The following is a 27,256-nucleotide window of genomic DNA, read 5'->3' on the forward strand; positions in this document are numbered from 1 at the left end:
ACTATATATTTCCCAATTTTAAAGTTTTGTCAGTAACAGTTATTCATCATATGTTTTATTCTCTAATGTTGTGTTTTACTTACATAAGTTAATATAAAAAGTAAGTACCAACAAAATGATATATAGTTCTAAGGTTTGCAAAATTAACACTTTTATCATTTTAAGAACACTAATAACATCATTTTCATCAAGCAAAGCATTAAGTTGATCTAGTATTTAAAAAGATTTGCAAATAAATTAACTTTTAAATTTATTGTTTGGTTCAACTTAGATAAAAAAAAATCAGTGTTTAAATGTTAAAAAAATGATGGCATTAAAAATGGTTAATTTTTCAATGAAAAAACTAAATACACATACAAACCAATGAAAATCAAGTTGTACTTTTAAATTACTATCCCTTACCTTAAAATTTTGATACCAGAAGTTTTCTTAATTAGTTTTTAAAACTTTTATGTTTCACATGAAAAACAATAATTTTATGTATTTTAAGTAGCATTTAATTAATTAAAAGCAAGCTAGCTGGCTCACTTTTGCACTTTAAGGACTAAAATTTGCGTGCAACTCTCTTCTATTACACAAAAATATGGGCACTTATTATTCATTACCAGTTTTTCCTTGTATAGTAAATGAGAAAGATGTCTTTTTTTGTTTGTTTGTTGGAAATCTTTTTCTGCATTGAATGTCACTAATAATAGACGGGGCATCTTTTACCTTATAAAATCTTAAGTTGAAACTTTAGCCACCTACTCTGAGATATAAAGTTTTATTTAACTCAAAAGGCTTGAAATGTTTAAAGGTATGTCACAATTTTATATTAATGTACTATTGGTATTTACTCTTTTAGATTACTACAAGAGAAGACTTAAATTCAAAGCAGGTTGCTCCGGTGAAAGCAGACCTGGAGTCTGAATCTTTTCGACCAAATCTAAGTGATCCCAGTGAACTCTTACTGCCAGATCAAATTGAAAAGGTATGATGTGTCCACATATGTACATTACTTGAGGTATGCCTATGAGAGTAAAACACAACTATTCAGTTGTGTTTGCAGTGGCAGGATTACTGCTAATACTATTCCTTTTCCATGAAGAGGAAGTAAGCATAATAAATACATTAACCAGTGTTAATGGAAGGTATTAGTACATTTAAATAAACAGGCACTAGAATAAATAACGATAGCAATTTAGATGCAACACCAGCCTAGCCAATTTTGGTTTATTATTGTGCTGTTTATGCTTAATAATTATTATCTCATGCACTTATTACAACCACTATAAGAATTGGATGCTACTATTTTGTAGTCTTATATAAATAGAGAAATTATTGACATAGTTGTTCAAGTTCAGCTATGAAGAATTAAAGTTTAATATCTGTTAATCTGGCTCCCATGAGAAATGTTTGAATAATCAAACTGACAGTCCATCCGTTATTTATGTTAACTCAATACAGAGGACATAAACAACAAATAATCCATATTTCTTATCTCTAATCTGATTCAGAATGATTCTTCATTTTCTTAGTTTATAATTAATATTTCATGCTAAGAAATGTGTAATTGCTTTTCAAGCATCTCAGAATCTTTGAGAATGATAAAAATTTCTGTTGGTTTTTCTTTGTAGCCTACATTTATAAGAATGATTAAATTCCAGTTGCTATTAGTATCCTGAATATTGACAATAAGCTATCAAGTAAATGCTGACATTTTGTTTTTCTAAGCTTACCAAGCATCTTCCACCCAGAACAATTGGCTATCCATGGACTCTTGTTTATGGTACTGGGAAGCATGGCACAAGCTTGAAGACTCTTTATCGAACAATGACAGGTTTAGATACCCCAGTACTGATGGTGATTAAAGACAGTGATGGACAGGTATGAAAAATTAACTGCAATACCTTATCCTTTAAGTGACTACAGAGATTATAGTAACAATAACTTTTTATAAATTTAGTTTTTTAATTTTATTTTTTCAATTTTTTTAGTCAACAAATCATTTATAAAGGAGCCATCCACACACTGAAAAAACATTTGCAATACACCTACTTGTTTACAAAATATACAAAGACTGGAAAACTCAACAATTAGCCAGTAATGCAATTAAAAATTAACAAAAATACATAAAGAGGTATTTCATTGAAGAGGAAAATCAAATGGCCAATAAGCATGTGAAAAAATACTCAGCATTATTTGTTGTTAGAGAATTTCCTGTTAAAACCATAATGGGGGACCTCAGAGATTGCCTGTGCTATTATATATATATATTTGTGTGTGTGTGTATACGTGTATATGTATATATGTATGTGTAATTTTTTATTTGAAAATAAAAGTTTTAACAGATAATAAAATAAATCAGTTACTGTGTACCGTATGATAAATGAGACAATGACCAATTGCAACAAAAGCATTCCAACAATCTTCTCTCTGAGCCTGACAATAGGACTAGTCAACCTGTTTTCCAAAATATTACATCATCCAACCTATCATTGACCCAATTTTCCTCTGACCTTCATGTCAGATGTTCTTTTTTTTAATAATAATTATTTTAAATATATATGGTCTAGTTATTATAATTAAAAGGCATAAATGTTAAACATGTATAAAAAGTAAATAATAACTATATTCTCTATACATGTATCACACTTTAAATTTCAATGTAGTTTTTAATTTGAACCAATAGGTTAAAAGCAAAAGAAGGGGGAAATAAGCATGAGAAATCTGAAGTAGAGCTATTAACATAAAATATATTTCAAGAAAAAGTATTTTCGGAGATTAAGAGAAACATTCCATAACCATAATAGAGTAACTTCTTAAAGTATTAACAATCCTAAATGTTTATGGACCTTAAAACAAAATTTCAAAATATATGAAGTGAAAATTAATAAAACTGGAAAGACAAATCCACAGTCATATTTGGAGGTTTTAAGCCCCCTCACTTTGCTGGAAGGAGTAGTGATATAGAAGGCTTAACAACATTATCAGCCTCCTTGACCTATTTGTTATTTATAGAGAACTATACACAAAAATAACAAGTAGAAAATTAGTAAGGATAGACTATATTCTGTCATAAAATAGGCTTTGAAACATTTAAAAAATTTGAAATCATGCAGACTGTTTCCTGCATCATTTATTACATTAGAAATCAATCATAGGGGCTGGGGATGTGACTCAAGTGGTAGCACGCTCGCCTGGCATACGTGCGGCCCGGGTTCGATCCTCAGCACCACATACAAACAAAGATGTTGTGTCCGCTGAAAAGACTAAAAAATAAATATTAAAAAATTAAAAAAAAAAATCAATCACCTTAACCTATATAGAATCCCACCCCCACGTCTCAACTACTTCAAAATTAAATGGCCCACTTATAAATATCTCACAGATCAAAGAAGAAAGCACAAGAAAAGTAAATAAAAAGTGCTTTGAACTAAGTGGTAATAAATGCTTAATCTCTGGGACAAAATAATACTCAGATGCACACTTATAACTTAAAGATACTTTGTGTCAGAAAGAAGCTCAATTGACAAATTATTTTCAAATTAGGTAGAAGGAAGGAACAAATAGCAGAAATATGTTAAATAGAAAAGAAATAATACAGCTAAAAGTTGATAAAAATCTAACAAATCTAATCAAGAAAAAATATCAATGGAAAGAGAGCTATCAAAATAACCCTACAGAGGCTAAAAATGTATTAAGGTAATGTTACAATTGAATATTTACAATTATATAGCTTACATAACTCAGTCTATTTTTTTTTTTAATTTTTTATTGTTGGCTGTTCAAAACATTACATAGTTCTTGATATATCATATTTCACAATTTGATTCAAGTGGGTTATGAGCTCCCATTTTTACCCCATATACAGATTGCAGAATCACATCAGTTACACATCCATTGATTTACATATTGCCATACTAGTGTCTGTTGTATTCTGCTGCCTTTCCTATCCTCTACTATCCCCCCTCCCCTCCCCTCCCCTCCCCTCCCCTCCCCTCTTCTCTCTCTGCTCCCTCTACTGACATTCGTTTGTCCCCCTTATATTATTTTTCCCCTTCCCCTCACTTCCTCTTGTATGTACTTTTGTATAACTCTGAGGGTCTCCTTCCATTTCCATGCATTTTCCCTTCTCTCTCCCTTTCCCTCCCACCTCTCATCCCTGTTTAATGTTAATCTTCTTCTCATGCTCTTCGACCCTACTCTGTTCTTAGTTACTCTCCTTATATCAAAGAAGACATTTGGCATTTGTTTTTTAGGGATTGGCTAGCTACACTTAGCATAATCTGCTCTAATGCCATCCATTTCCCTGTAAATTCTATGATTTTGTCATTTTTTAATGCAGAGTAATACTCCATTGTGTATAAATGCCACATTTTTTTTTATCCATTCATCCATTGAAGGGCATCTAGGTTGGTTCCACAGTCTAGCTATTGTGAATTGTGCTGCTATGAACATCGATGTAGGAGTGTCCCTGTAGCATGCTCTTTTTAGGTCCTTAGGGAATCGACCGAGAAGGGGAATAGCTGGGTCAAATGGTGGCTCCATTCCCAGCTTTCCAAGAAATCTCCATACTGCTTTCCAAATTGGCTGCACCAATCTGCAGTCCCACCAGCAATGTACAAGTGTACCCTTTTCCCCACATCCTCGCCAGCACTTGTTGTTGTTTGACTTCATAATGGCTGCCAATCTAACTGGAGTGAGATGGTATCTTAGGGTGGTTTTGATTTGCATTTCTCTGACTGCTAGAGATGGTGAGCATTTTTTCATGTACTTGTTGATTGATTGTATGTCCTCCTCTGAGAAGTGTCTGTTCAGGTCCTTGGCCCATTTGTTGATTGGGTTGTTTGTTCTCTTATTGTCTAATTTTTTGAGTTCTTTGTATACTCTGGATATCAGGGCTCTATCTGAAGTGTGAGGAGTAAAGATTTGTTCCCAGGATGTAGGCTCTCTATTTACCTCTCTTATTGTATCTTTTGCTGAGAAAAAACTTTTTAGTTTGAGTAAGTCCCATTTGTTGATTCTAGTTATTAACTTTTGTGCTATGGGTGTCCTATTGAGGAATTTGGAGCCCGACCCCACAGTATGTAGATCGTAGCCAACTTTTTCTTCTATCAGACGGCGTGTCTCTGATTTGATATCAAGCTCCTTGATCCATTTTGAATTAACTTTTGTGCATGGCGAGAGAAAGGGATTCAGTTTCATTTTGTTGCATATGGATTTCCAGTTTTCCCAGCACCATTTGTTGAAGATGCTATCCTTCCTCCATTGCATGCTTTTAGCCCCTTTATCAAATATAAGATAGTTGTAGTTTTGTGGATTGGTTTCTGTGTCCTCTATTCTGTACCATTGGTCCACCCGCCTGTTTTGGTACCAGTACCATGCTGTTTTTGTTACTATTGCTCTGTAGTATAGTTTGAAGTCTGGTATCGCTATACCGCCTGATTCACACTTCCTGCTTAGCATTGTTTTTGCTATTCTGGGTCTTTTATTTTTCCATATGAATTCCATGATTGCTTTCTCTATTTCTACAAGAAATGCCGTTGGGATTTTGATTGGCATTGCATTAAACCTATAGAGAACTTTTGGTAATATTGCCATTTTGATGATGTTAGTTCTGCCTATCCATGAACAGGGTATATTTTTCCATCTTCTAAGATCTTCTTCTATTTCTCTCTTTAGGGTTCTGTAGTTTTCATTGTATAAGTCTTTCACCTCTTTTGTTAGGTTGATTCCCAAGTATTTTATTTTTTTTGAAGATATTGTGAATGGAGTGGTTGTCCTCATTTCCATTTCAGAGGATTTGTCGCTGATATACAGGAATGCCTTTGATTTATGCTTGTTGATTTTATATCCTGCCACTTTGCTGAATTCATGTATTAGCTCTAATAGTTTCTTTGTAGACCCTTTTGGGTCTACTAGGTATAGAATCATGTCATCTGCAAATAGTGATAATTTAAGTTCTTCTTTTCCTATTTTGATGCCTTTAATTTCTTTCATCTGTCTAATTGCTCTGGCCAGTGTTTCGAGAACTATGTTGAACAGAAGTGGTGAGAGAGGGCATCCCTGTCTTGTTCCAGATTTTAGAGGGAATGACTTCAATTTTTCTCCATTCAGAATGATGCTAGCCTGAGGCTTAGCATAGATTGCTTTTACAATATTGAGGTATGTTCCTGTTATCCCTAGTTTTTCTAGAGTTTTGAACATAAAGGGATGCTGTACTTTGTCGAATGCTTTTTCCACATCTATCGAGATGATCATATGGTTCTTTTTTTTAAGTCTATTGATGTGGTGAATAACATTTATTGATTTCCGTATATTGAACCAGCCTTGCATCCCAGGGATGAATCCTACTTGATCATGGTGCACAATTTTTTTGATAAGTTTTTGTATCCGAGTGGCCAGAATTATATTGAGGATTTTTGCATCTAGGTTCATTAGAGATATTGGTCTGTAGTTTTCTTTCTTTGAAGTGTCTTTGTCTGGTTTAGGTATCAGGGTGATGTTGGCCTCGTAGAATGAACTTGGAAGTTCTCCCTCTTTTTCTATTTCCCGAAGTAGCTTGAAAAGTATTGGTATTAGTTCCTCTTTAAAGGTTTTGTAAAACTCTGCTGTATACCCATCCGGTCCTGGGCTTTTCTTAGTTGGTAGTCTTTTGATGGTTTCTTCTATTTCCTCAATTGATATTGGTCTGTTTAGGTTGTCTATATCCTCCTGACTCAATCTGGGCAGATCATATGACTTAAGAAATTTATCTATGCCTTCACTATCTTCTAATTTATTGGAGTATAAGGATTCAAAATAATTTTTGATTATCTTCTGTATTTCTGAAGTGTCTGTTGTGATATTGCCTCTTTCATCCCGTATGTTAGTAATTTGAGTTCTCTCTCTTCTTCTCTTCGCTAGCATGGCTAAGGGTCTGTCGATTTTGTTTATTTTTTCAAAGAACCAACTTTTAGTTTTGTCAATTTTTTCAATTGTTTCTTTTGTTTCGATTTCATTAATTTCAGCTCTGATTTTAATTATTTCTTGCCTTCTACTTCTTTTGCTGTTGTTTTGCTCTTCTTTTTCTAGGATTTTGAGATGAAGTATGAGATCATTTATTTGTTGGTTTTTCCTTTTTTTAAGGAATGAACTCCAAGCAATGAATTTTCCTCTTAGAACTGCTTTCAATGTGTCCCATAGATTCCGATATGTTGTGTCTGTGTTTTCATTAATCTCTAAGAATTTTTTAATTTCTTCCTTGATGTCTTCTATAACCCATTGATCATTCAGTAACCTATTGTTCATTCTCCAAGTGATGTATTCTTTTCCCTTCCTTCTTTTATCGTTGATTTTCAGTTCCATTCCATTATGATCAGATAGGATGCATGGTATTATCTCTACTCCTTTATATTGTCTAAGAGTTTCCCTGTGACATAATGTATGATCTATTTTTGAGAAGGATCCATGTGCTGCTGAGAAAAAAGTGTAACTGCTTGATGTTGGGTGGTATATTCTATATATGTCAATTAAGTCTAGGTTATTAATTGTGTTATTGAGTTCTATAGTTTCCTTATTCAACTTTTGTTTGGAAGATCTGTCCAGTGGTGATAGGGGTGTGTTGAAGTCTCCCATGATTATTGTATGGTGGTCTATTAGACTCTTGAACTTGAGAAGAGTTTGTTCGATGAACATAGCTGCACCATTGTTTGGGGCATATATATTTATGATTGTTATGTCTTGTTGGTGTATGGTTCCCTTGAGCAGTATGTAGTGTCCCTCTTTATCCCTTTTGATTAACTTTGGCTTGAAATCTATTTTATTTGATATGAGTATGGATACTCCTGCTTGTTTCCGAAGTCCATATGAGTGATATGATTTTTCCCAACCTTTCACCTTCAGCCTATGTATGTCTTTTCCTATCAAATGCGTCTCCTATAGGCAGCATATTGTTGGGTCTTGTTTTGTGATCCATTCTACTAGCCTGTGACTCTTGATTGGTGAGTTTAAGCCATTAACATTTAGGGTTATTATTGAGATATGGGTTGTTCTTCCAGCCATATTTGTTTATTTATGTTACTAAACATGGTTTGTTTTCCTCTTTGATTATTTTCCCCCCTTTAGTGTCCTACCTCCCACTGTTGGTTTTCATTGTTATTTTCCATTTCCTCTTCCTGTAATGTTTTGCCAAGGATGTTTTGAAGAGATGGTTATCTAGCTGCAAATTCTTTAAACTTTTGTTTATCGTGGAAGGTTTTAATTTCATCTTCCATCCTGAAGCTTAATTTCGCTGGAAACACAATTCTTGGTTGGAACCCATTTTCTTTCAGTGTTTGAAATATGTTATTCCAGGATCTTCTAGCTTTCAGAGTCTGTGTTGAAAGATCAGCTGTTATCCTGATTGGCTTACCCCTAAATGTGATCTGCTTCCTTTCTCTTGTAGCTTTTAAAATTCTCTTCTTATTCTGTATGTTGGGCATCTTCATTATAATGTGTCTAGGTGTGGGTCTCTTATGATTTTGCACATTCAGCGTCCTGTAGGCTTCTAGGATTTGGGGTTCTGTCTCATTCTTCAAGTCTGGGAAGTTTTCTCGTATGATTTCATTGAATAGATTGCTCATTCCTTTGGTTTGAAACTCTGTCCCTTCCTGTATCCCAATGACTCTTAAATTTGGTCTCTTGATGTTATCCCATATTTCTTGGATGTTCTGCTCATGGTTTCTTAACAGTCTTGCTGAGCTGTCTATGTTCTTTTCAAGTTGAAATACTTTATCTTCATTGTCTGATGTTCTGTCTTCTAAGTGTTCTACTCTGCTGGTAGTATTCTCAATTGAGTTTTTAAGTTGGCTTATTGCTTCCTGCATTTCTAGGATTTCTGTTTGTTTGTTTTTTATAACCTCTATTTCCCTGTATAGTTGATCTTTTGCTTCTTGGATTTGTTTATGTAATTCATTGTTGAAGTGATCTTTCATTGTCTGATTTTGCTGTCTGATGTCTTCCTTGAGACTCCAGATCATCTGAAGCATGTATATCCTGAATTCTTTATCTGACATTCCATCTGCTGCAGCTATTACCTCTTCTAACGTTGAGTTGACCTGCAATGCTTGTGGTCCTTTCTTTCCTTGTCTCTTCATACTGTTCGCATTCCTTTCTACTTGGTGAAACTGTTGTGCTATTGAATTTTCCCCCTATATATTTATATTGGTCTTGTATAGTTGCAAAGTCTCCCTCGCAGGCGCGGGCGGCGGCTCTGTCCCTCTGCGGGCCGCTAGGCTTGTTCTGTCGGTGGTCACAGTTCTGTCTACTTTGCAGGCGCAGGCAGCGGCACTGCCCCTCTGCAGGCCTCTGGGGCTGCACTGCCAGTGGGTCGCAGGTCCGCCTACCTTGCAGGCGCGGGGGGGGGGCGGCTCTACCCTTCCTCCGGCCACTGGGCCTGTTCTGTCTCTCGGTTGCAGGTCTGGCCTGTTCTGATGGTGGTCACAGTTCCGTCTACCTTGCAGGCGCGGGGGGGAGGGGGCGGCTCTGCCTCTCAGCAGGCCGCTGCTCCTCTTCTGCCGGTGGGTCGCAGGCCCGCCTACCTTGCAGGAGTGATTGGAAGCTCTGTCCCGCCACAGGCCACTGGGCCTTTTCTGTCCGTGGTCACAGTTCCACCTACCTGGCAGGCGCGGGGGGTGGGGGGCGGCTCTGCCCCTCAGCAGGCCACTGGGCCTGCTCTGTGCGTGGTCACAGTTCCCTCTACTTTGCCGGCGCAGGGGGAGGGGGCGGCTCAGCCTCTCAGCAGGCCGCTGCTCCTCTTCTGCCGGTGGGTCGCAGGCCCGCCTACCTTGCAGGAGTGATTGGAAGCTCTGTCCCACCGCGGGCCACTGCGCCTTTTCTGTCGGTGGTCACCTGGCAGGCGCCGGGGGTGGGGGGTGGCTCTGCCCCTCAGCAGGCCGCTGGGCCTGCTCTGTGCGTGGTCACAGTTCCCTCTAACTCAGTCTATTTTAAAGGATAGAAACCCCTGCTTGTTTATGTGATCCATGTGAGTAATGTTTTCTCCCATCCTTTTGCCTTTAGTCTATGTATGTCTTTGCCTATGAGGTGAGTCTCTTGGAGACAACATATTGTTCGTTCTTGTTTTTTAATCCAATCCTGCAGTCTACATTCTTTTGATTGATGAGTTTAGGCTAATATTGTTCAAGGCTATTATTGAGATATGATTTGTGTTCCTGGTCATTTTGGTTTGTTTGTAGTTTTTAATTTGAATTAGTTTCTCCTTTGATTGATTATTCCTTTAGTGTAGTTCCTCCCTTTGCTGGTTTTCACTTTTTTTTTCATCTTCAGGGAATAATTTTGTTGAGAATATTCTGAATGCAGGCTTTCTGGTTGCAAATTCTTTTAATTTTTGTTTATCATGGAAGGTCTTTATTTCGTCTTCAAATCTGAAGCTTAATTTTGTTGGATATAAGATTCTAGTTTGGCAACCATTTTAGTATATGTTATTCTAGGACCTCCTACCTTTGAGGGTTTGGGTTAAGAAATCATTTGAGACCTGAATTGGTTTCCCACTATATGTAATCTGATATTTTTCTCTTGGCAGACTTTACAATTTTATCCTTATTCTGTGTGCTAGGCATTTTCATTATAATGTGCCTTGATGTGGGTCTGTTGTAATTTTGCCCATTTGGGGTCCTGTTGTAAGCCTCTTGTGTTTGATTTTCCATTTTATTCTTTAACTTTGGGAAATTTCTGATATTATTTCATTGAAAAGATTGTGCATTCCTTTGGTTTGGATCTCTATGCCTTCATCTATCACTATCCCGATAAATCTTAAATTTGGTCTTTTCATGTTATCCCATAATTCTTGGTAGTTCTGTTCATGTTTTCTTAACATCTTCTTTGTATGGTCAAGTGTATTTTAAGATTACGGATTTTGTCTTCATTGCCTGAGGTTCTGTCTTCCAAGTGGTCTAGTCTGGTGGTGATTCTTTCTATTTAATTTTTAATTTGGTTTATTGTTTCCTTCATTTCAAGGATTTCTATCTGGTTTTTATTTAGAAATCTTTATCTCTTTATTGAAGTAATCTTTTTGCTACCTGTATTTGCTCTCTTACATCCTTTACAGATCAGTTTAACTATGTAAATTCTAAACTCCTTCTCTGCTATTTCTTCCACTGTGATATCAATAGATTCTGTTATTGGAGGATATTGGTTTGCTTACGGCGATTTGTTCCCTTGCTTTTTTATGTTGTTTGTGTGTCTACCCATCTAACAGTATGGGTCTGAGGCAATAGAGTTTCTACCCTGTGGACTTACAGTGTCCCTGACAGTTTCTAGTACCTCGCTGTTTAGGGGGAGACAAATAACAAACAATGCGAACAATTTATGTTATTAAACCCAATAGTTCTTACTATGAGGTATACAATGTTAATTATCACAATAAACAGAAATGATATGATCAGTTATGCCTCTAACAAAAATAGCAAGTTTGCAAAAGAGTTTGCATTTTCAAGAAATAATATAGGATGTTATTATTATGAGGGAGAAGAGGAGAAGATAGAAGTAAAATGTTAAAACATGAAAGAACAATAGGGATTGGCTGATACCAGAAGAAAGGAGAGAATCAAAGGAAACAGGTAGGAGAAAAAAATACACATAAGCAAAAATTTAAATAAAAATAGAATACAAAATAAAACTAAATTATACTAATCAACTTAGTTCACAAAATACTAATCCATGAAAAATAACTGGTTTCAAAAATATCTGATAGAGGTGAGAAGAAAAAAACATAGTAAACTGTATAGATGTCCATGTACCAGTAAGGTCACAATTAAACAGTGAAAAATAATTTTAAAAATATCTTGATGAAATGTTAAAGAATTATTTTCCATTGGAGTTCAACATATTCTCACCTTTTTGTCTCAGCAGTTTTAGGTGGGGTCTTCTGGAGTGTGATGCTCCCATAGGCAGAATTCCTAGAGTCCAGGTTTAGGCTTAGTCAAGTTCCAGGTTCTTCATTGAATGCCAGTTGGTGTGAATATTTTAAAATAGCACACCTCCCATGCCCAGTACTTGCTGGTCCACGCTGGAGGACTTTACCCCAGGGCTTCCTGAGTTCCACTTGTGTGGTAGGGGAGCATTCAATTCTTAGTCCCCTAAGACACCTGCAGACCCCACATTTCTTGGTCTCAGGTTCAGTTTCCAAATAATTTCTCCTGACCCTTCCTTGACCCTGCCCTTCAGAGCCAGATGCCTCTTTCCCAGCCAGTCTTGCAAGCAGTGGGATTGGAGGTAGAAGAGTAGAGAGCCGGGTGGGTTCCTGTGACCAGTTGTCCCTTATGTAAACCTCTCTCCACTTTTTATTTTCTTCTGGTCACTTAGGCACCCTCTAAGTCATGTAGCATGTGTTCACTGGGCCTATATTTTGGGCAAAACTTGGGTTTGAAAGGAATCTGCTTCCTCAGTTGCCAGCCCCCTGCATCACAGCTGCAAAATGGTTCCTTCCTTTGCCCTGTCCACACCACCTGGAGACATGGAGCTTCCTTCCCCATACTTGGATATCCTATCATGGCCTTCAGGTTTGTTGGACAATGCCCTTGGTCTCTAAACTCTTTGTACCCAGACACACCTCGGGCCTCCCCAAAATCCAGGTTCCTTTAATTCCCTTATCCATCTAGTATGCTCACCATAGGATCTCTAAGGCTGGAGCTTCCAGCCCAGCTGTGGCAGCCACTGTGCTGCTGAGGCTTTTTTTCTTTATTTTATTATATCCAACCTCCTGTGCCCGCTGTCTGCTTTTAGTGTCCAGGTTCCAATAAAATATCCACCCCCCACCTTTTTTTTTTTTTTTCTTCACCCACCTTGTGGAGAAGCTGCCTGTCTGCTTTCTTGGCTTCCTACCATGGAACAGCTCTCCTCTATTCTGCCATCTTGGATCTCTCCAACAGTAACTTTTAATATAGTCCTTTGATAAAAATTTTATTGAGTAACCAATAATTATCAGGTTTTTTGTTTTGTTTTGTTGGTTGGTTGGTTGGTTGGTAATGGGGATTGAACCCAGGGATGCTTTACTACTGAACTATATCCCTAAGTCATTTCTGTTTTTTATTTTGAGACAGGATCTTGCTAAGTTACTTAGGTCCTCCCTAAGTTGCTGAGGCTGGCCTCAAACTTGCAATTCTCCTGCCTCAGCCTTCCAAGTCAGTGGGATTACAGGTGTGTACCACTGTACACAGTTATCAGGTACTTTAAAACACACATAGCAATATCAAATATTACATAGATGTATATGAATGGGAAGTTTGTTTTTCAAAGAGATTGAGATGTGGTATAAAAGAACATTTAATTATACCAATATCACTAATGCTGAACAAAATATAAGTATAATAAGAACCCAAGAAAGGTGAAAAGTGTTTACAATAAGAGTTGTCCATATTTGGGAAGGAGCTAAGAATGAGGTTCATGCAAAGAGTATGAATTGACAAAGTCCTGAAGCAAGGGTAGAGTTTTTAAGAGTTTAGGATAATTTTGTGAGAGTAATAGTAAAAACAAAATCACAGATAAAAGAGAGAAACATTGCTTTATTCCTAAGTTCATTGGTTTTTTAACTCAGGAAAGCCCTGGGGTAAACATTGGTTTATTCCTGATATAGTAACTTCAGGCTTTTTACCAGCATTGGAAAATAATGAAAAGGTGAAATGCAATATTAATTAAAACAAAACACTGGTACTACTAAAATCTTTCCTACATTTATTCCGTGCCAGATACTTGTGTGATCATACATTATGTTGTTTAATCATTAAAGTCCTATGAGATTAATACTGTTATCCTTTTCTAGTGTTAGCTTGTGCCCATCTTAGTCCATATACATGAACTACATGCATTGGTTGCACACATAATATTAAATTAAAAAACATACTTAGTAAAGAGTAACTCATGCCAGGTACAGAGGTACATGCATGTAATCCCAGTGATTTATGTTGCTGAGGCAGGAGGATTGCAAGCCCAAGGCTATCCTGGGCAATTTAGGATGCACTGTCTCAAAACAAGGGAGGGTGCTGGGAATGTGGCTTATTTGGTGGCATACCCCTGGGTTCAATCTCCAGTAAAATGCACACACACACTCGCACAGTAACTTTCTCATGATTCCAATTATAGAAAGTTCATAAATGAGCAAAATGAATCTGTGGTGGTGTCAGGCTAGCGTTGTCCTTCATGAAGGTGGAGCTGGTAATGAGAAGGCAAAGGAGAGCTTCTAAAGTGCCTTTCATATTCTGTGTCTTGGTTTGAATGAACACGATATGGTACTTTGCCTTGTAATAATTCTAAATTGAGCTGCACATTTTTATATCTGCATATAAAATAACCTTTCAATCAGGGAGTCTTAAAAATTAAGACTGACAGTAAAGATAAAATATCAAGAGAGACGATAATTCTAGAGTTTATCTGTCAGACTTTCTACACTTCCATTTTATGTTGTGCATTCTTAAACCTAGAGCACTGAAATTACTTGTCCCAGTATATATGTATGTATGTATTCTTTTATTAAGGCATCTACTGTGTATCTTATACTGTGCAAGGCCATGGATTAAAGGGCCAAACTGTTCAGATCAAAGCCTGCCTTTATGGAGTTTTCTGTCTAATACTTCCTTAGTTGTAGAAGGTTTACCTATACTGAAGAATTTTTTCTTTCCTAAGTACTGTGATCCCACAGCAACTTATTGTCCTTATTACATATGTTGTTCTTAGAAGTCCTCCTGAAATTTATTATTCCTTTTTAACATTGCTTGTTTAAAATAAATACTATGAGATTTCAAAACAAGAAGGGGACTTTTCTTCATAAGAAAGCCAATACATTTTTGTACTTGATGAGAATGTGAATTGTATAATAACTGATCCTTTTTCCTTTCTTAAGTACAAGGAGATAAAAACTATTCCAGATTCCAGTTTTATTTTTATGTTTTAGTTGAACATTTATGATAAAGGGTAATGCTTAATGAAACAAACTAATAGTCATATCATTGAACATGTCTTTTTTTTATCCTTAGGTTTTTGGTGCATTAGCATCTGAGCCATTTAAAGTAAGTGATGGTTTTTATGGTACTGGAGAGACCTTTGTTTTTACATTCTGTCCAGAGTTTGAGGTAAGGACAATTTCTCCCATATTCTGTTTATATAAAAAGATGACATAATGGGGAAAATCATACTCACTAACATTCAGGTTCAACATATCAAATCTTCCCTAAGAGATGAAATTATATTTAATATTGAGGAAAGGAATCTACATAATTGATTTTTAAAAAGGGTGGTATTTAAGAATTGTAATGAACAAAAGAGGAAGGATTTGATAATACAACAGAAGTTCTCCAAAAACTCGTGTACTTGCCTCACCAGATTAATCAGTGCTTTCCATTCTTTCCACAAAATATATCAATTAATGTAATTAACTGAAAGCCTGTAGTTGTTACAAATGTTCTAAGCTTCAGTTGTGCTTAGTTTCAGATCCTTTTATGCTATTGTTACCTGATAACTACAGTAATGTGATTAATTAAATAATATGTAACTGAAAATATGAGTGTTAAAGTTTTATTGAAAACTATAATGAATACTTTTGAAAAATATAGTAAGGGTAAAGTACTAGAAATTGATGTTATTAGGTTTAGGTAAAACAGCCATAAAAGAAGAAAGTACTTAAGAATATTAATGTCTAGTTTTCCCTTCAGGTTTCTCAAATGTTTTTAAGTTCTCACTGCTCTTTAGAGAAATAGAAACTCAAAATCAGGAATATACATCATGACTATGCTTAATAAAAGAACGATGAACAGCAACCTATACCCAAAGAAAAAATCTTAGTCGCATCAATTAGTATACTTATAAGTTAATATTAGAGAGAGAAGTAGGTGAAGGGATGAAATTATATTTAATATTGAGGAAAGGAATCTATCTACATAATTGGTTTTTTAAAAGGGTAAAATTATGTAATTTGAAATTATGTTGTAAACACTGAAACTGAAAGTACCAGATCCTTTTTTGGCCAAGCTTTTTGTGTTGCTTTTGTTCCTGTTACTATCAGTTCAGACTTTGTTAACTCTTTTTGAATTTTAGAGAATTGTTTATTTATCATTTTTATCTACATATTCAAAGCTTTTTTTTTCTTGTTTATGTAGGTCTTTAAGTGGACAGGAGATAATATGTTTTTTATCAAAGGAGACATGGATTCACTAGCTTTTGGTGGTGGAGGGTAAGCCTCTTGAACTTTTCACCATAAGATTTTGGAAGAAAGCTTTAAAATGCATTTGGATTAATTTTTTAAAAAACAGTTATCTTTGGAAAATATTAATATTAGAATCCAAACATATGTTATGGCAAAGAAAGTATATTTATAAAAAAGGCACTCAAGTATAGTATTTGAAACTTTGTTAGCTTGTTTCTTTATTTTAAAATGCAGTTTAGATGATTCTCTTTGAATTTAAACTTCTGTTTTTCTTTTTTTTTTTTTTTTGAGTATAGTGACTCTTTGATATTTAAAAGGCACCTATCTATCTCAATAACTTAGAAGTTATCAATTATTCAAATAAACATGTTGGTATGTTTCTCCCAATGTATAGAGCAAGCTCAATAGTTTTCTTGTTATGTTTTTCTGGAGATTATTTGGATTCATGTTTTAGACAATAATAGAAATGTTTTTTCCTGCAAAAAAATTTTAGTGACTCGCCTAAGTTCTCACCATTTTTCTTATTCTTTAATAGTCTGAGTCAGTCTTTTTGATTTTTTTGACATAACAAGCATTGTAAGGAACTTTTGTTTTCTTATTCTAATATCCCAACATCATTCAGTCATTTATGTATTATTTAGAGTTATCCTCCTCTGCTACCTCATAGCCTAAACTCACATCATGCTTAACAAGCATCACTTTCTTCCATTGTTATTTCTTTTTATCCTTCAGCCTCTGACATAAGGCTTGCTAAATAATTCCTAGATTTGTGAAAGTGTTACATGATTGTAGCTCACAATTAAGGACATGTAGTAATAACTCATTCAGGCCACAGAATCTTATTAGCCTTCAAAATATCATCCTTGTGATTTTAACAAATTTTCTTACGACTTCTTTCTATAAACAGATTTTTAGAAGACATGATTACAATGATTAAAAAGTAACCATGGTTATTGTAGCTTTCTTAGTTATTTTTAGTTTGTTGGACTCAACATATGTTTACTCAATCCAATTACACATTTTTGGTATGGGGAAAGTGTCATTTCAGCCTTCCCCCAAATGGTTATCTCAACATGTGATTCTTTTAGCTCTGCAAGAAGTTATCACAGTCAAGTATTACAATTTCAAGTTGTTATGGGTGCCTTTGAAAATAATATATGAGGTGTCATTAGGTGTCTGCTGGAACAAGATCTTGATTAGGAAACATGATTTGACCAAACTAACCATCAGATCATTTGATAATGAGCCAACCTTCCCATCTTATGTTCAGAAAACAGAAACTACAGGGACTTAGTATTCTAGAATTCAAAGCAGGCATCGCCCATCTTAATCCATTTGCTATTCCAAAATACCTGAAGCTGGTATTTATAAGAGGTTTATTTATCTCAAAGATGTGGAGTCTGAAGTTTGAGATTTGAACAACTCATCGGTTGGCCTTTGGTGAGTGTTCTCTTAGCTGCATCACATCTAGTAGTGATGTCACTAGAGGTATTCAGGGTCCAGGCTTGCTCTAACAACTTGTTTTCATAGGAACTGAGGTCCATGAAAACTGCTTAGGGTAGTACCCCCCCACAAGGACTTGGCCACCTTCTGCTGTGTCCCACCTGTTAAATGTTTCATTACTCTCAACATGACCATGCTGAGGAATAGGCATCTGGTACATGGATATTTGGGGAACAGTCTCAAACCGTATCATTTTCAAAAAATTGAAATCATGATGATGTGGGCTTAATGTAGATTTTAGCATCAGATCCGATTCAGATAGAGTTTCAGCATATACTTTATGTGAAACATTGAGCAAACTCCTTAACATTCTAAACTTTCCTCAGTTGTAAATTAGAGGTTAAATCAACTTTATGAGGGATTGTGAGGAAAAGATATTCTATAATTTTAGCATAGTATCTACCACATAATAGGTCCTTAACAAATGATAGACACCTTTACTCATTTTCTTCTGCCAATAACCACCTTTTCCCATCTGGTACCATGGCAAGAGTTCTTCCTAGGTTCTTGTAATATCATCGTATACATAAGTTACATGACATTAGTTAAGGATTTAGAAGACTTTTTTGTTCCTTCCACTTTCTTAGCCACTCTATTTTCAGAAAGTCATGGATCATCTTTGAAAGCATGGCTAATATAAAAATACACTTTCTATGTGTTTCACCTAGAATAGATCTATAAACCTTTTGAATACATTTACCTAAATATTTAGAAGTGAAAACATTTACCTAAATATTTAGAAGTCACAGATACATTTGAAATGCTGATGAAAGCCTTGGAACTGGTAGTCCTTAAATAATTATACAAATCATGTTTTTCATCTTATTGAAAATAATCGACAAAATCTTAAAAACTTCTAGTTAGAAGCTTCAGAAAATTCATGCTACTTTGGGATAGATAATAAAGGTTATTGCAGAAGTAATGCCACTTATGAGTGGCTATGAGTGGCTTTGAAGTCACTTTTGAGGTAGTTCTTAGATCCAGTCAACTGAAATTTCAGCTAAATGTCTAATCTTTGTGTAAAAAATCACAAACAACACCAAAAAAAAAAAAAAGAAAGAAAGAAAAAAAAAGAAAGAAAGAAAAAAAAAAACACATACTGTGTGCCATGACACATACCTATAAATGACTGATAATACTGATGCAGGGGTATCACAAGTTTGAGTTCAGCCTGTGCAACTTAGGAGATCCTCTGTCAAAAAAAAAAAAAAAAATTTAAAAGTCTAGGGATGTAGAGCAACCCCTGCTACTGTAAATTAATACTAATGATGGTAATAATAAAAGATCCTTTTATATTTAACAAGTTTAACAAGGAAATAATGAGCTTTTATATTCTGCTAACAGATTGGTTATGGTTAGCTATCCCTACTTAGAAGACATATGGATTCAGATATCACTTAAAGTATATTAATACTATTAGTGACTCTAGAAGATTATTGCTATAAGACAGTGAATTTTTTGATTCAAATAGTTTCTAATTTATCTTCATTTTTTACAGTCATTTTCTGTGACTCATGATATATGCACATAGAAAGTTGCAAATATATATCAAAGAAGAATTCAGATTTGACCTTAAGAATCACGGTTTTCTCATGGAGCATCCATTTAGGGGACCATCTATTTTTATACTGCTTTCAAATTATGGACTTCTCCAGACTGGCATGATTTCAGGGACATGTGTCATAGCAAAGTATTGTTTTTATTTGTAGAGAAGGTTCATTAAGTCATTACTATTTATGCCATTGCAGTTTTTTTTTTTTTTTTCTCTACTGTCAGCTATCCTTTTGAATGATAATGGATGATCTCCTAGTGGCCACATTGTTGAGTCTTTTCTGTTTGGTTCTGAAAAGAGTTGGTAGCTTACATTCTACATGGTCAGTGTAGCCACTCTTCTTTGCTTATTCAGAAATATATCTCTATGCCTAGAATATCTGATTCATAGTGTTAACTCTCTGATATTTTTGATTACAGAGTATAAATAAATAAATCTTTTTTTCTTCCAAAATAGTGTTAAGAAATCTACTTTTATGTATGATGCTGTATAACTTCTGTTGGCAATCCTAAAGGTTAGAAGTTATATCTATTAAACTTTTAGACCTTAGTGGGTCTTTAGAAATTATCTAATCTGCTTTTTTAATGATTTTTATATAATCATTATCCCAGAGAAGTTAAGTAACTTAAACCCAATTTCACATAGATAGTAGCCCATAAGTCTACAGACTACTTTTTTTTTTCTTTTTTCACTGAAATATAATTACCCATATTTTTAAAATTCTTATTCTCCTCTGGCTCAATTCTACTGGCTTGATATCTGAGGTAAATTTTATTATGTTAATAATTACTCTTTGTCCCCCTCTCCTCTTCTGTTAAGTAGAAAAAAGTTCTCCATAGGGTAGAAAGAAGTCTTTTTATAACCTGTTTTTTCTCCTTCTGGGAGATATACTATAATTAGATAAATTGGATCTTATCTATATTTTAGTTCCTATTATATCTGACTTCTGGCTTGGTCCCTTTACTTAATAAAGAATCTCAGCATCCTATCTTTATCCATTTAAAGTCTTTTCAAACTGAGCCCTTTAGCTAACTATTTCCTACCCAAACAATCAAAATTTATTTCATGGAGTTTAGCATGTTAGACAAAAATACTGATTTCTCTTACTGATAATCTACTTTTGACAGCAATTCTTCTGACTTACATCAAAGAAATATAAGCTTTATTCACCAGTCCTTTAACATTAACACTATCTTTTATATTAGATGATACAGAGTTTCATAACTTTTTGTATTGTAAAAAATATTGAAACCATATAACAAAGAGAAACTAATAATACTAAGTGAAGAATGACAAAGTGACACCTGTCTGAAATATAATTCTATAGGAGTTAATTTTAGGGGACTCATTTCATTGATCTAGATAATAATAAGTGATGTTATAGTGGCACATGAACAAAAAGTTTCCTATGTCAGTATTATAAAGGATAGGATAGGGTTTGGAAAAACTAATAATTTTAGAATTGTTGGATATTGAATTGAATTATTTTAAAATTTAGTGCATGAATATTAAAATTTTTTATTTTTGTATATTGCAGAGGAGAATTTGCCCTTTGGCTTGATGGAGATCTCTACCATGGAAGAAGCCATTCTTGTAAAACATTTGGGAATCATACACTTTCTAAGAAGGAAGATTTCTTTATCCAAGACATTGAAATCTGGGCTTTTGAATAAATACAGTGCTGTCTGTCTTAGCAGGATAATGGCCCAAACCTGACATGGACAAGCATTATTTGGAATGTTCAAGAAGCAATACAATGTAACATGTCACTCATGCTTTAAAATTAGTCTCTATCACCATTTATTACAGCTATAAGTTTAGAGTTGATTTTTCAAATCATGTTTCTGTCCCAGAGTTCCCTAAGTTTAGACAATGGCCTGGGTCCATGTTGTATAATAACCTGAGTTCGTCAGAATTTTGCCAGCATTTAGATCATAGTCACTACCTTATTTTCAGGTCATGTTATCTCAGTCTTCAAATAGGATGGTGCTCTTTTGTTGAATCTTTTTTTTTTTTTTAACTGTATTGTTTCTTTTACTAGAGCAGTCAAATTGGGACATTGAGAAAATGAAGTCTAAATACTTTTGTATCTATGAGTTTGGAAAAAGTGATATTTGGACCTGCTCATCTTATTTTTATGGAGGAGAAACCACAAGCCAATATAATGCATACTTCACAGACCACTGAGTTCTAGTTTAGATTCACACTACAATATTCTCTTTATTAATTTTTCGAGTATTCTCAATTTCATTTTAAGGAAATGAAATTTGAGGAGAATTCTGATTGTAATAGAATCACAGTGCACATGATCTGCAGGTTTGGGCACATAGTTTCCTCATTGAATTGAATTATCAGATCCAGAGTTATACATTGACAAAGGAGAATGAGAACTTAATGTTTCTATTGGATTTACTATATTAAGCAAGAAATTATACTCTTTACATATTTGTAGCTTAAATAGGGCATTATTATAAGTGCAAAAACTATGAAACAATTGCATATTTCTTCAACATATTGTGTCAGTTATTATACTGTTTTATAATTCTGTTGTTTTAGCTTTGTTGCATACCAACTCCAAAAACATATTTTTTTTCTGTTCAAAAGGAAAAACAATCTTGTAGTTTTTATTTTTTGTGACATATGTTATTAATTACCATTAGCATTTGCTCTTATAAAAGGGCATTGATTATAGTAGACACTATTGTAACTCAGTAGACTTGGTGAATATGCAAACATACTGTCAAGTGACCTCAAAAAAGAAAAAAAAAAGAATAGAATACACTAGTAGTTCTTATCCTCTTTTGTAGGAAACCAATAATAAGCCATTGTGGCAATAATTCATCAGCAAATTTCAGAGCTTCATGTTATGCAAAAAAAAAAAAAAATCCTGCTGTTATTCATGTGACAGTGACTTTGTGCTGAAATTTCAGCTATTCCAGATAAACATTGTATATCTTGTAAATTAATGTTTAAAGGTAGTTTTGTTCATATAGAAAGTGTTGATTGCCAGATTGCTTCTAGCACTTTAAATTATTCTAAAAATGAATTATAAGCCAAATATGTTGGCTTAAGTAGTTTTAGTTGTATAACAATTATATTTAGTTCTTTAAAAGTTTATTATATAGAGAAAGCATAATGCTAATCAAAAAGAAAATCTGGTGTTCTATCATAATATGCTGTTGACAAATATTAATAGAAACACAGGGCATCATTTCCTTGTCTATATAAAGCTCTATCATTATAAGTTAGTATCAGTATATAGATTAAATGTTTACAAAGTAGGGAATTGTAAATAAATATATCAGTTTTTTTCCCCCTTTTGGTCTTCCACAGCAGTATTATTGTCTTTGTGGAGTTGACTACTCATAAAATAAATCCTGTAATGGATTTCAAGTACAAGTTCATAGTGGCGTATACCAAATAAAATCAAATATATAAATACAAACTTGAGTTTGGATTTATTGAATAATCAAGTTATTTTCACATCTGAGAAATCTTTTAATTAAGCATATTTTATTTATCTTTTATTTTTAAAAAGATGCTTCTAATAATTTTATTGATGTTGCTGGTGGTAGTGGTGTTAATAGTGTTGGAAAGATATATTCAACTAGATGTAGCACTACAGTTTTAGAAAATGGAGATAGAAGGCACTTGACACATGGAAAAGATGTCATTTGATATTTTTGAGATATGTTTTCATTTTTTTGGTGGAGAAACATAACAAAAATAAGCCTCTCATGTTATAAAGAGCTATGTTGTCCACAACACCAAAAAATTTCAATCTTTTTTCACATCTCACAGGAACAACTAAGAATGTGAGTAGAGGAATGAATGACATGGTTACATGTTTAAATTTGTACTTTAGGAATAATCTCTGTGAAAAATAGATTCATAGAGGGAAGAAATAGGAAGCAAATAATAATGAGTTTGTTGTAAAATTCAGAGAAAAATGATGATGTCAGAATAAGAATAATAGTATAATGGTGATAAAGGAGGCACGGATTTGAAAGAGATTTGGGAATTAGGATTATCAAGAGTTAGATATTGATTTCATGTCAGAGAAAATGAGAATAAGCGTAGTTCTCTGGATTTAAACACAGAAACTCAAGTGCATTATTCATCTTATTATGGTCAGTGTACATAGGAGAAATAATCTGCTACAAAATTACATTAGTTATGGACTCTCACATGGAGAATCAATTTGCAAATGGCATTTAATATTCCATTCTAAGAGAGAAAACATTATACAAATGAACAACATACAAGTAGATGTGGACTTATATCTATGTATGAAATGCCTTGGCAGATTATAGGTCACATCAAAAAGAAGAGGGTCCTTGAAATAAATTTTGGTACTATAGTAAGTGACAGGCAGAAGAGAAGTCTCTAAACTCAAGAAGTTAAAAGAACAACAAATTTAACATAAAGAAAATAGAGGGTGAGCCAAAATAAAAATATAAGCAGAAATCTAAAAATTAAAAGCAAATGTCAAATTTATTTTCTCTTATTTTCATATAATTCAGTTGATTTAAAAGTTCATTTCTCATAGTGTACATTAAAATTTTGAATAATTTTTAAAAATTTACAAATCTTCAAGAAAATAATAAAATTTTACATATCAAAAATGACAGTAAGGAAGAAAAACCAAAATAAATGGTTCTTGTGAAGAAATTAAAAGGAGACATCACTACAGACCTTAAGAGATAGTATAAACATTTCTTGTGTCATTAAACTTGGCAATGTAGGGAACATTTAGAAAATGTGGAAAAAAAGAAATTATGACACCTGATCCAAGAAGAAATAAATTTTTAATTAAAGAATTTAAATCTGCTAATTTTTTAAAAACTCACCTTCTTAACAAAAATCCCAGCCCCAGATAGTTCCACTGGGTAATTTTTCTAGATAATTAAAGAAAAAATAGTGTCATTCGTAGGTTTTCCAACATATTGAGGAAACACCATTTCTCAAATTGCTTTTTGAGGTTAGCATGACCTCAAAGTCAAAACCCTACAACGTTCACACAAAAATTATAGGAGGATCTGTTAAGAGCATACATGTAAATTTTAAATAATCATGTCAAGTCCAGCAATATATAAAAAAGCAATACTTAATAACCAAATTATTCTAGAAAAGAGTAGTTAACATTTTTTCATTTGGGACCATTTACCACATTACAAAAAAAGAAAAAAAATCCATAATATCCTTGTAAAGTCCAGAAAAAGCATTTGATTAAGTTCAATACTTACCTGTTTCTATGATTAAAAAAAAACAAAAACAAATAGGCAACAATCGAAGAAGGGAATTTTGCTCAATCTGCTTAAAACAACAAAACAGAAAATACCTTTGAAAAATGTACAGGAAGTGTACTTAATGATGAATTATTGAAACCTTCCTCTCTTGAGATAGGAAACCAGACAATAACAACCACTACATGGCTTCTATTCAGCATTGTTCTAGAAATTCTAACTGGTGCAATAGATCAAGAAAGAAAAAAAAATAATACATAGGACAGGAAGAAAGACATTTAAATGTCATTGAATAAGGTATGGTTATTGACCGAAAATTCTAAAGAGATCAAACTATTGGAATTAGTTGATTTATCAATGGCACTGATTATAAGCTTGATACTCAAAAATTGGAACGAAAAAATCCATTTTTATATACAAAGAAGTAGAAAATGTAAAGTATTACTATTTTGTAGTAACACTGAAAATATCAGCTAAATATCCAAAAAAATGAACATCTGTGTAGGAAGGATATACCATATTTATGATGACAGAGAACACTGAAAGATGTCAGTTCTGTAAAAATCAATATTGATAAGCGAAAAATCTTAACCTTATTTTTGTGAAAATTAAGCTATTCTAGAATGTATGTGGAAATGTAAAGGCTAAGAGTAAGGCAACATTGAAGAACAAGTGTGTGACATTTCCATATTAAAAAGCTTGAGTAAGACAGGTACTATTAGAAGTCTGATTTTTTTTTAAGCTAATAATACTACTGCCCAGTAAAGGGAATATTTTTTCTTTTTTTTTTTCTTAGTGAGAGAGAGAGAGAGAGTTTTATAATATTTATTTTTTAGTTTTTGGCGGACACAACATCTTTGTATGTGGTGCTGAGGATCGAACCCGGGCCACATGCATGCCAGGCGAGCGCACTACCACTTGAGCCACATCCCCAGCCCCAGGAATATTTTTTTCAGTAAATGGTGCTACATTAAATGGATATCTGTTTGGAATAGAAAAACTTAATTCACCACAAATAAGAATTACAGATTGTATGTTTAATTGTAAAAAGTAAATCAATAAAGCTGTTTTAAAAAGAGGAAAATATCTTCATAACCTTAGGATAGGCTTAAATTAAATTAAATTAAAGCACTAAGGATCATCAGAGGAGAAAAAAAGATGGTGTAAAGGAGAAAACATGGTATAACGTTAAAATTTTTAAGCACTTTATCAAAAGGCATTGTTTAAAGTGAAAAGACAACCAACAAGTATAAGGTTTTTGTAATAAGTCTAATAACTCATTCACAATATAGAAATGACTACAAATCAAAAGACCTCAGCAAAGGAAAAGTCACAGGACTTTAGTACATTGTGTCCCATCATCCTACGTGGAATTGAACAGTTGGGACTTAATGGTTAACCCAAGACTATTAAAGCAGTCAATAAAAGCTTTATTAAAGGAGAATGTGAGATCACATTTAGAAAATTTTTTGTGCTACATTTACTAAAACTAAGCATGTTCATACCTTTGACTAGAAATTTTTAATTCCTGAATAGTATGCACCCATAGTAATGTATATATTTGTTCACCCAGATATATGTAAAATATTTAGAAGCTCCCAAATAAAGCTCTACAAACAGATGTGTTCTGAAAAGTGTATCTCTCCTCTCAATTATACCCATCCCTTCAGGAAATTGATTTATTTCTGCTTATACTATTTTCAAACTATATAAACACTTATAAATTATACCATCCAGTGTGCATATATTTTTATAACTTTATTATTTTTTTATGTGGAGCTGAGGATTCAATCCAGTGCCTCACACGTGCTAGGCAAGTGCTCTACCACTGAGCTACAACCCCAGCCCTGTGTGCATATATTTGTTTACAAATACATATACACTATTCCTGTTTCTAATAAGGAAAAGAAGGAACTCGGGTTCAGAAATGAAAAAGCAGAAGGCAAACCAAGAGAATAGATGTGGCCTCATTTTGTCAGTGGTAGGAAGAAAAAAAAACCCTAAGCTCTGAACTTCCTTGTGTTCTAAGTGGGCAGAGCCACAAGAAGGTGAACTTTGAAATCAGGAGTCAGAAAACTTCCAAGTTATGAAAGTTTAGAGCAATAAAATATTTGGATGGAGGTCCAAACAGGGTGAAGAAGTATGTATCAAAAGTACAAAATCCTTTGACCATTGGAAAGTTTTGAAAAGGGAAATCCTGAAAATTGTTAAATTAATTAAACTGTTATTGGGAATTTAGAAATATCTGTGATAATGATTTCGTGTGTTTGGGTGACTGTAAAAAATACTCATAAGAATTTCCATTAGCATGTGTGATTAGTTTTGGGTTTTTTGTTTGTTTGTTTTTGGGTTTTTTTGTCAAATTGTCCTAAGTTTTCCAACTGAATTTCTCCTATCATGGAGTTTTTAGAATAATAATCATTTGGTTGATGAAAAAACATTTTTTTTTTTAATTCCAAGTCAAGAAACAGTGTTAGGACAGATGGCCTAAAGTATCCAGATAATAATAAGAAAAAAATCTACAAACCATGAGCTATTTTTTGTGTCACAAACACACTGAAGAAGATAGCTATCCTCACAAGCTGCTTGTCAGTCTAAGCCTATTACGTGTCAGGCATTTTTATTCAAGAAAACTCACTTCTGACTTGAGAGCCAGACTTTATCCATAGGTCTCAGTGATTGTCAGCTCTCTTAAGAAGAGGACTTCCACATCATCCTCAAATTCAAACAAATCAAACTAAATAATCTGTGTCAGTGACTGCTTAAGCTGTTTTTGTTCAGAGTTGAATATGAGGGAAC

General features: G+C 33.9%; 1 protein-coding gene across 10 annotated transcripts in view; it reads left to right on the top strand.

The window, feature by feature from the left end:
- The window catches only part of Oxr1 (oxidation resistance 1), a 411,354-nt gene extending 388,698 nt beyond the window's left edge, over positions 1–22,656 (top strand). For all 10 annotated transcript variants that reach the window (XM_046464584.2, XM_046464583.2, XM_046464586.1 and 7 more), the window contains 5 exons: positions 845–970; positions 1,714–1,866; positions 14,991–15,086; positions 16,110–16,183; positions 20,749–22,656. In XM_046464584.2, the coding sequence (XP_046320540.1) occupies positions 845–970; positions 1,714–1,866; positions 14,991–15,086; positions 16,110–16,183; positions 20,749–20,884 (585 nt within the window). In that variant the 3' untranslated portion in view covers positions 20,885–22,656. The remainder of the gene's footprint in view (positions 1–844; positions 971–1,713; positions 1,867–14,990; positions 15,087–16,109; positions 16,184–20,748) is intronic.
- Positions 22,657–27,256: the final 4,600 nt, after the last annotated feature.

This window comes from Marmota monax, unplaced genomic scaffold (assembly GCF_021218885.2).
Source record: "Marmota monax isolate L192 unplaced genomic scaffold, Marmota_monax_Labrador192_F-V1.1 WCK01_AAM20220418_F8-fsc00003, whole genome shotgun sequence".
Classification (NCBI taxonomy): Eukaryota; Metazoa; Chordata; class Mammalia; order Rodentia; family Sciuridae; genus Marmota; species Marmota monax.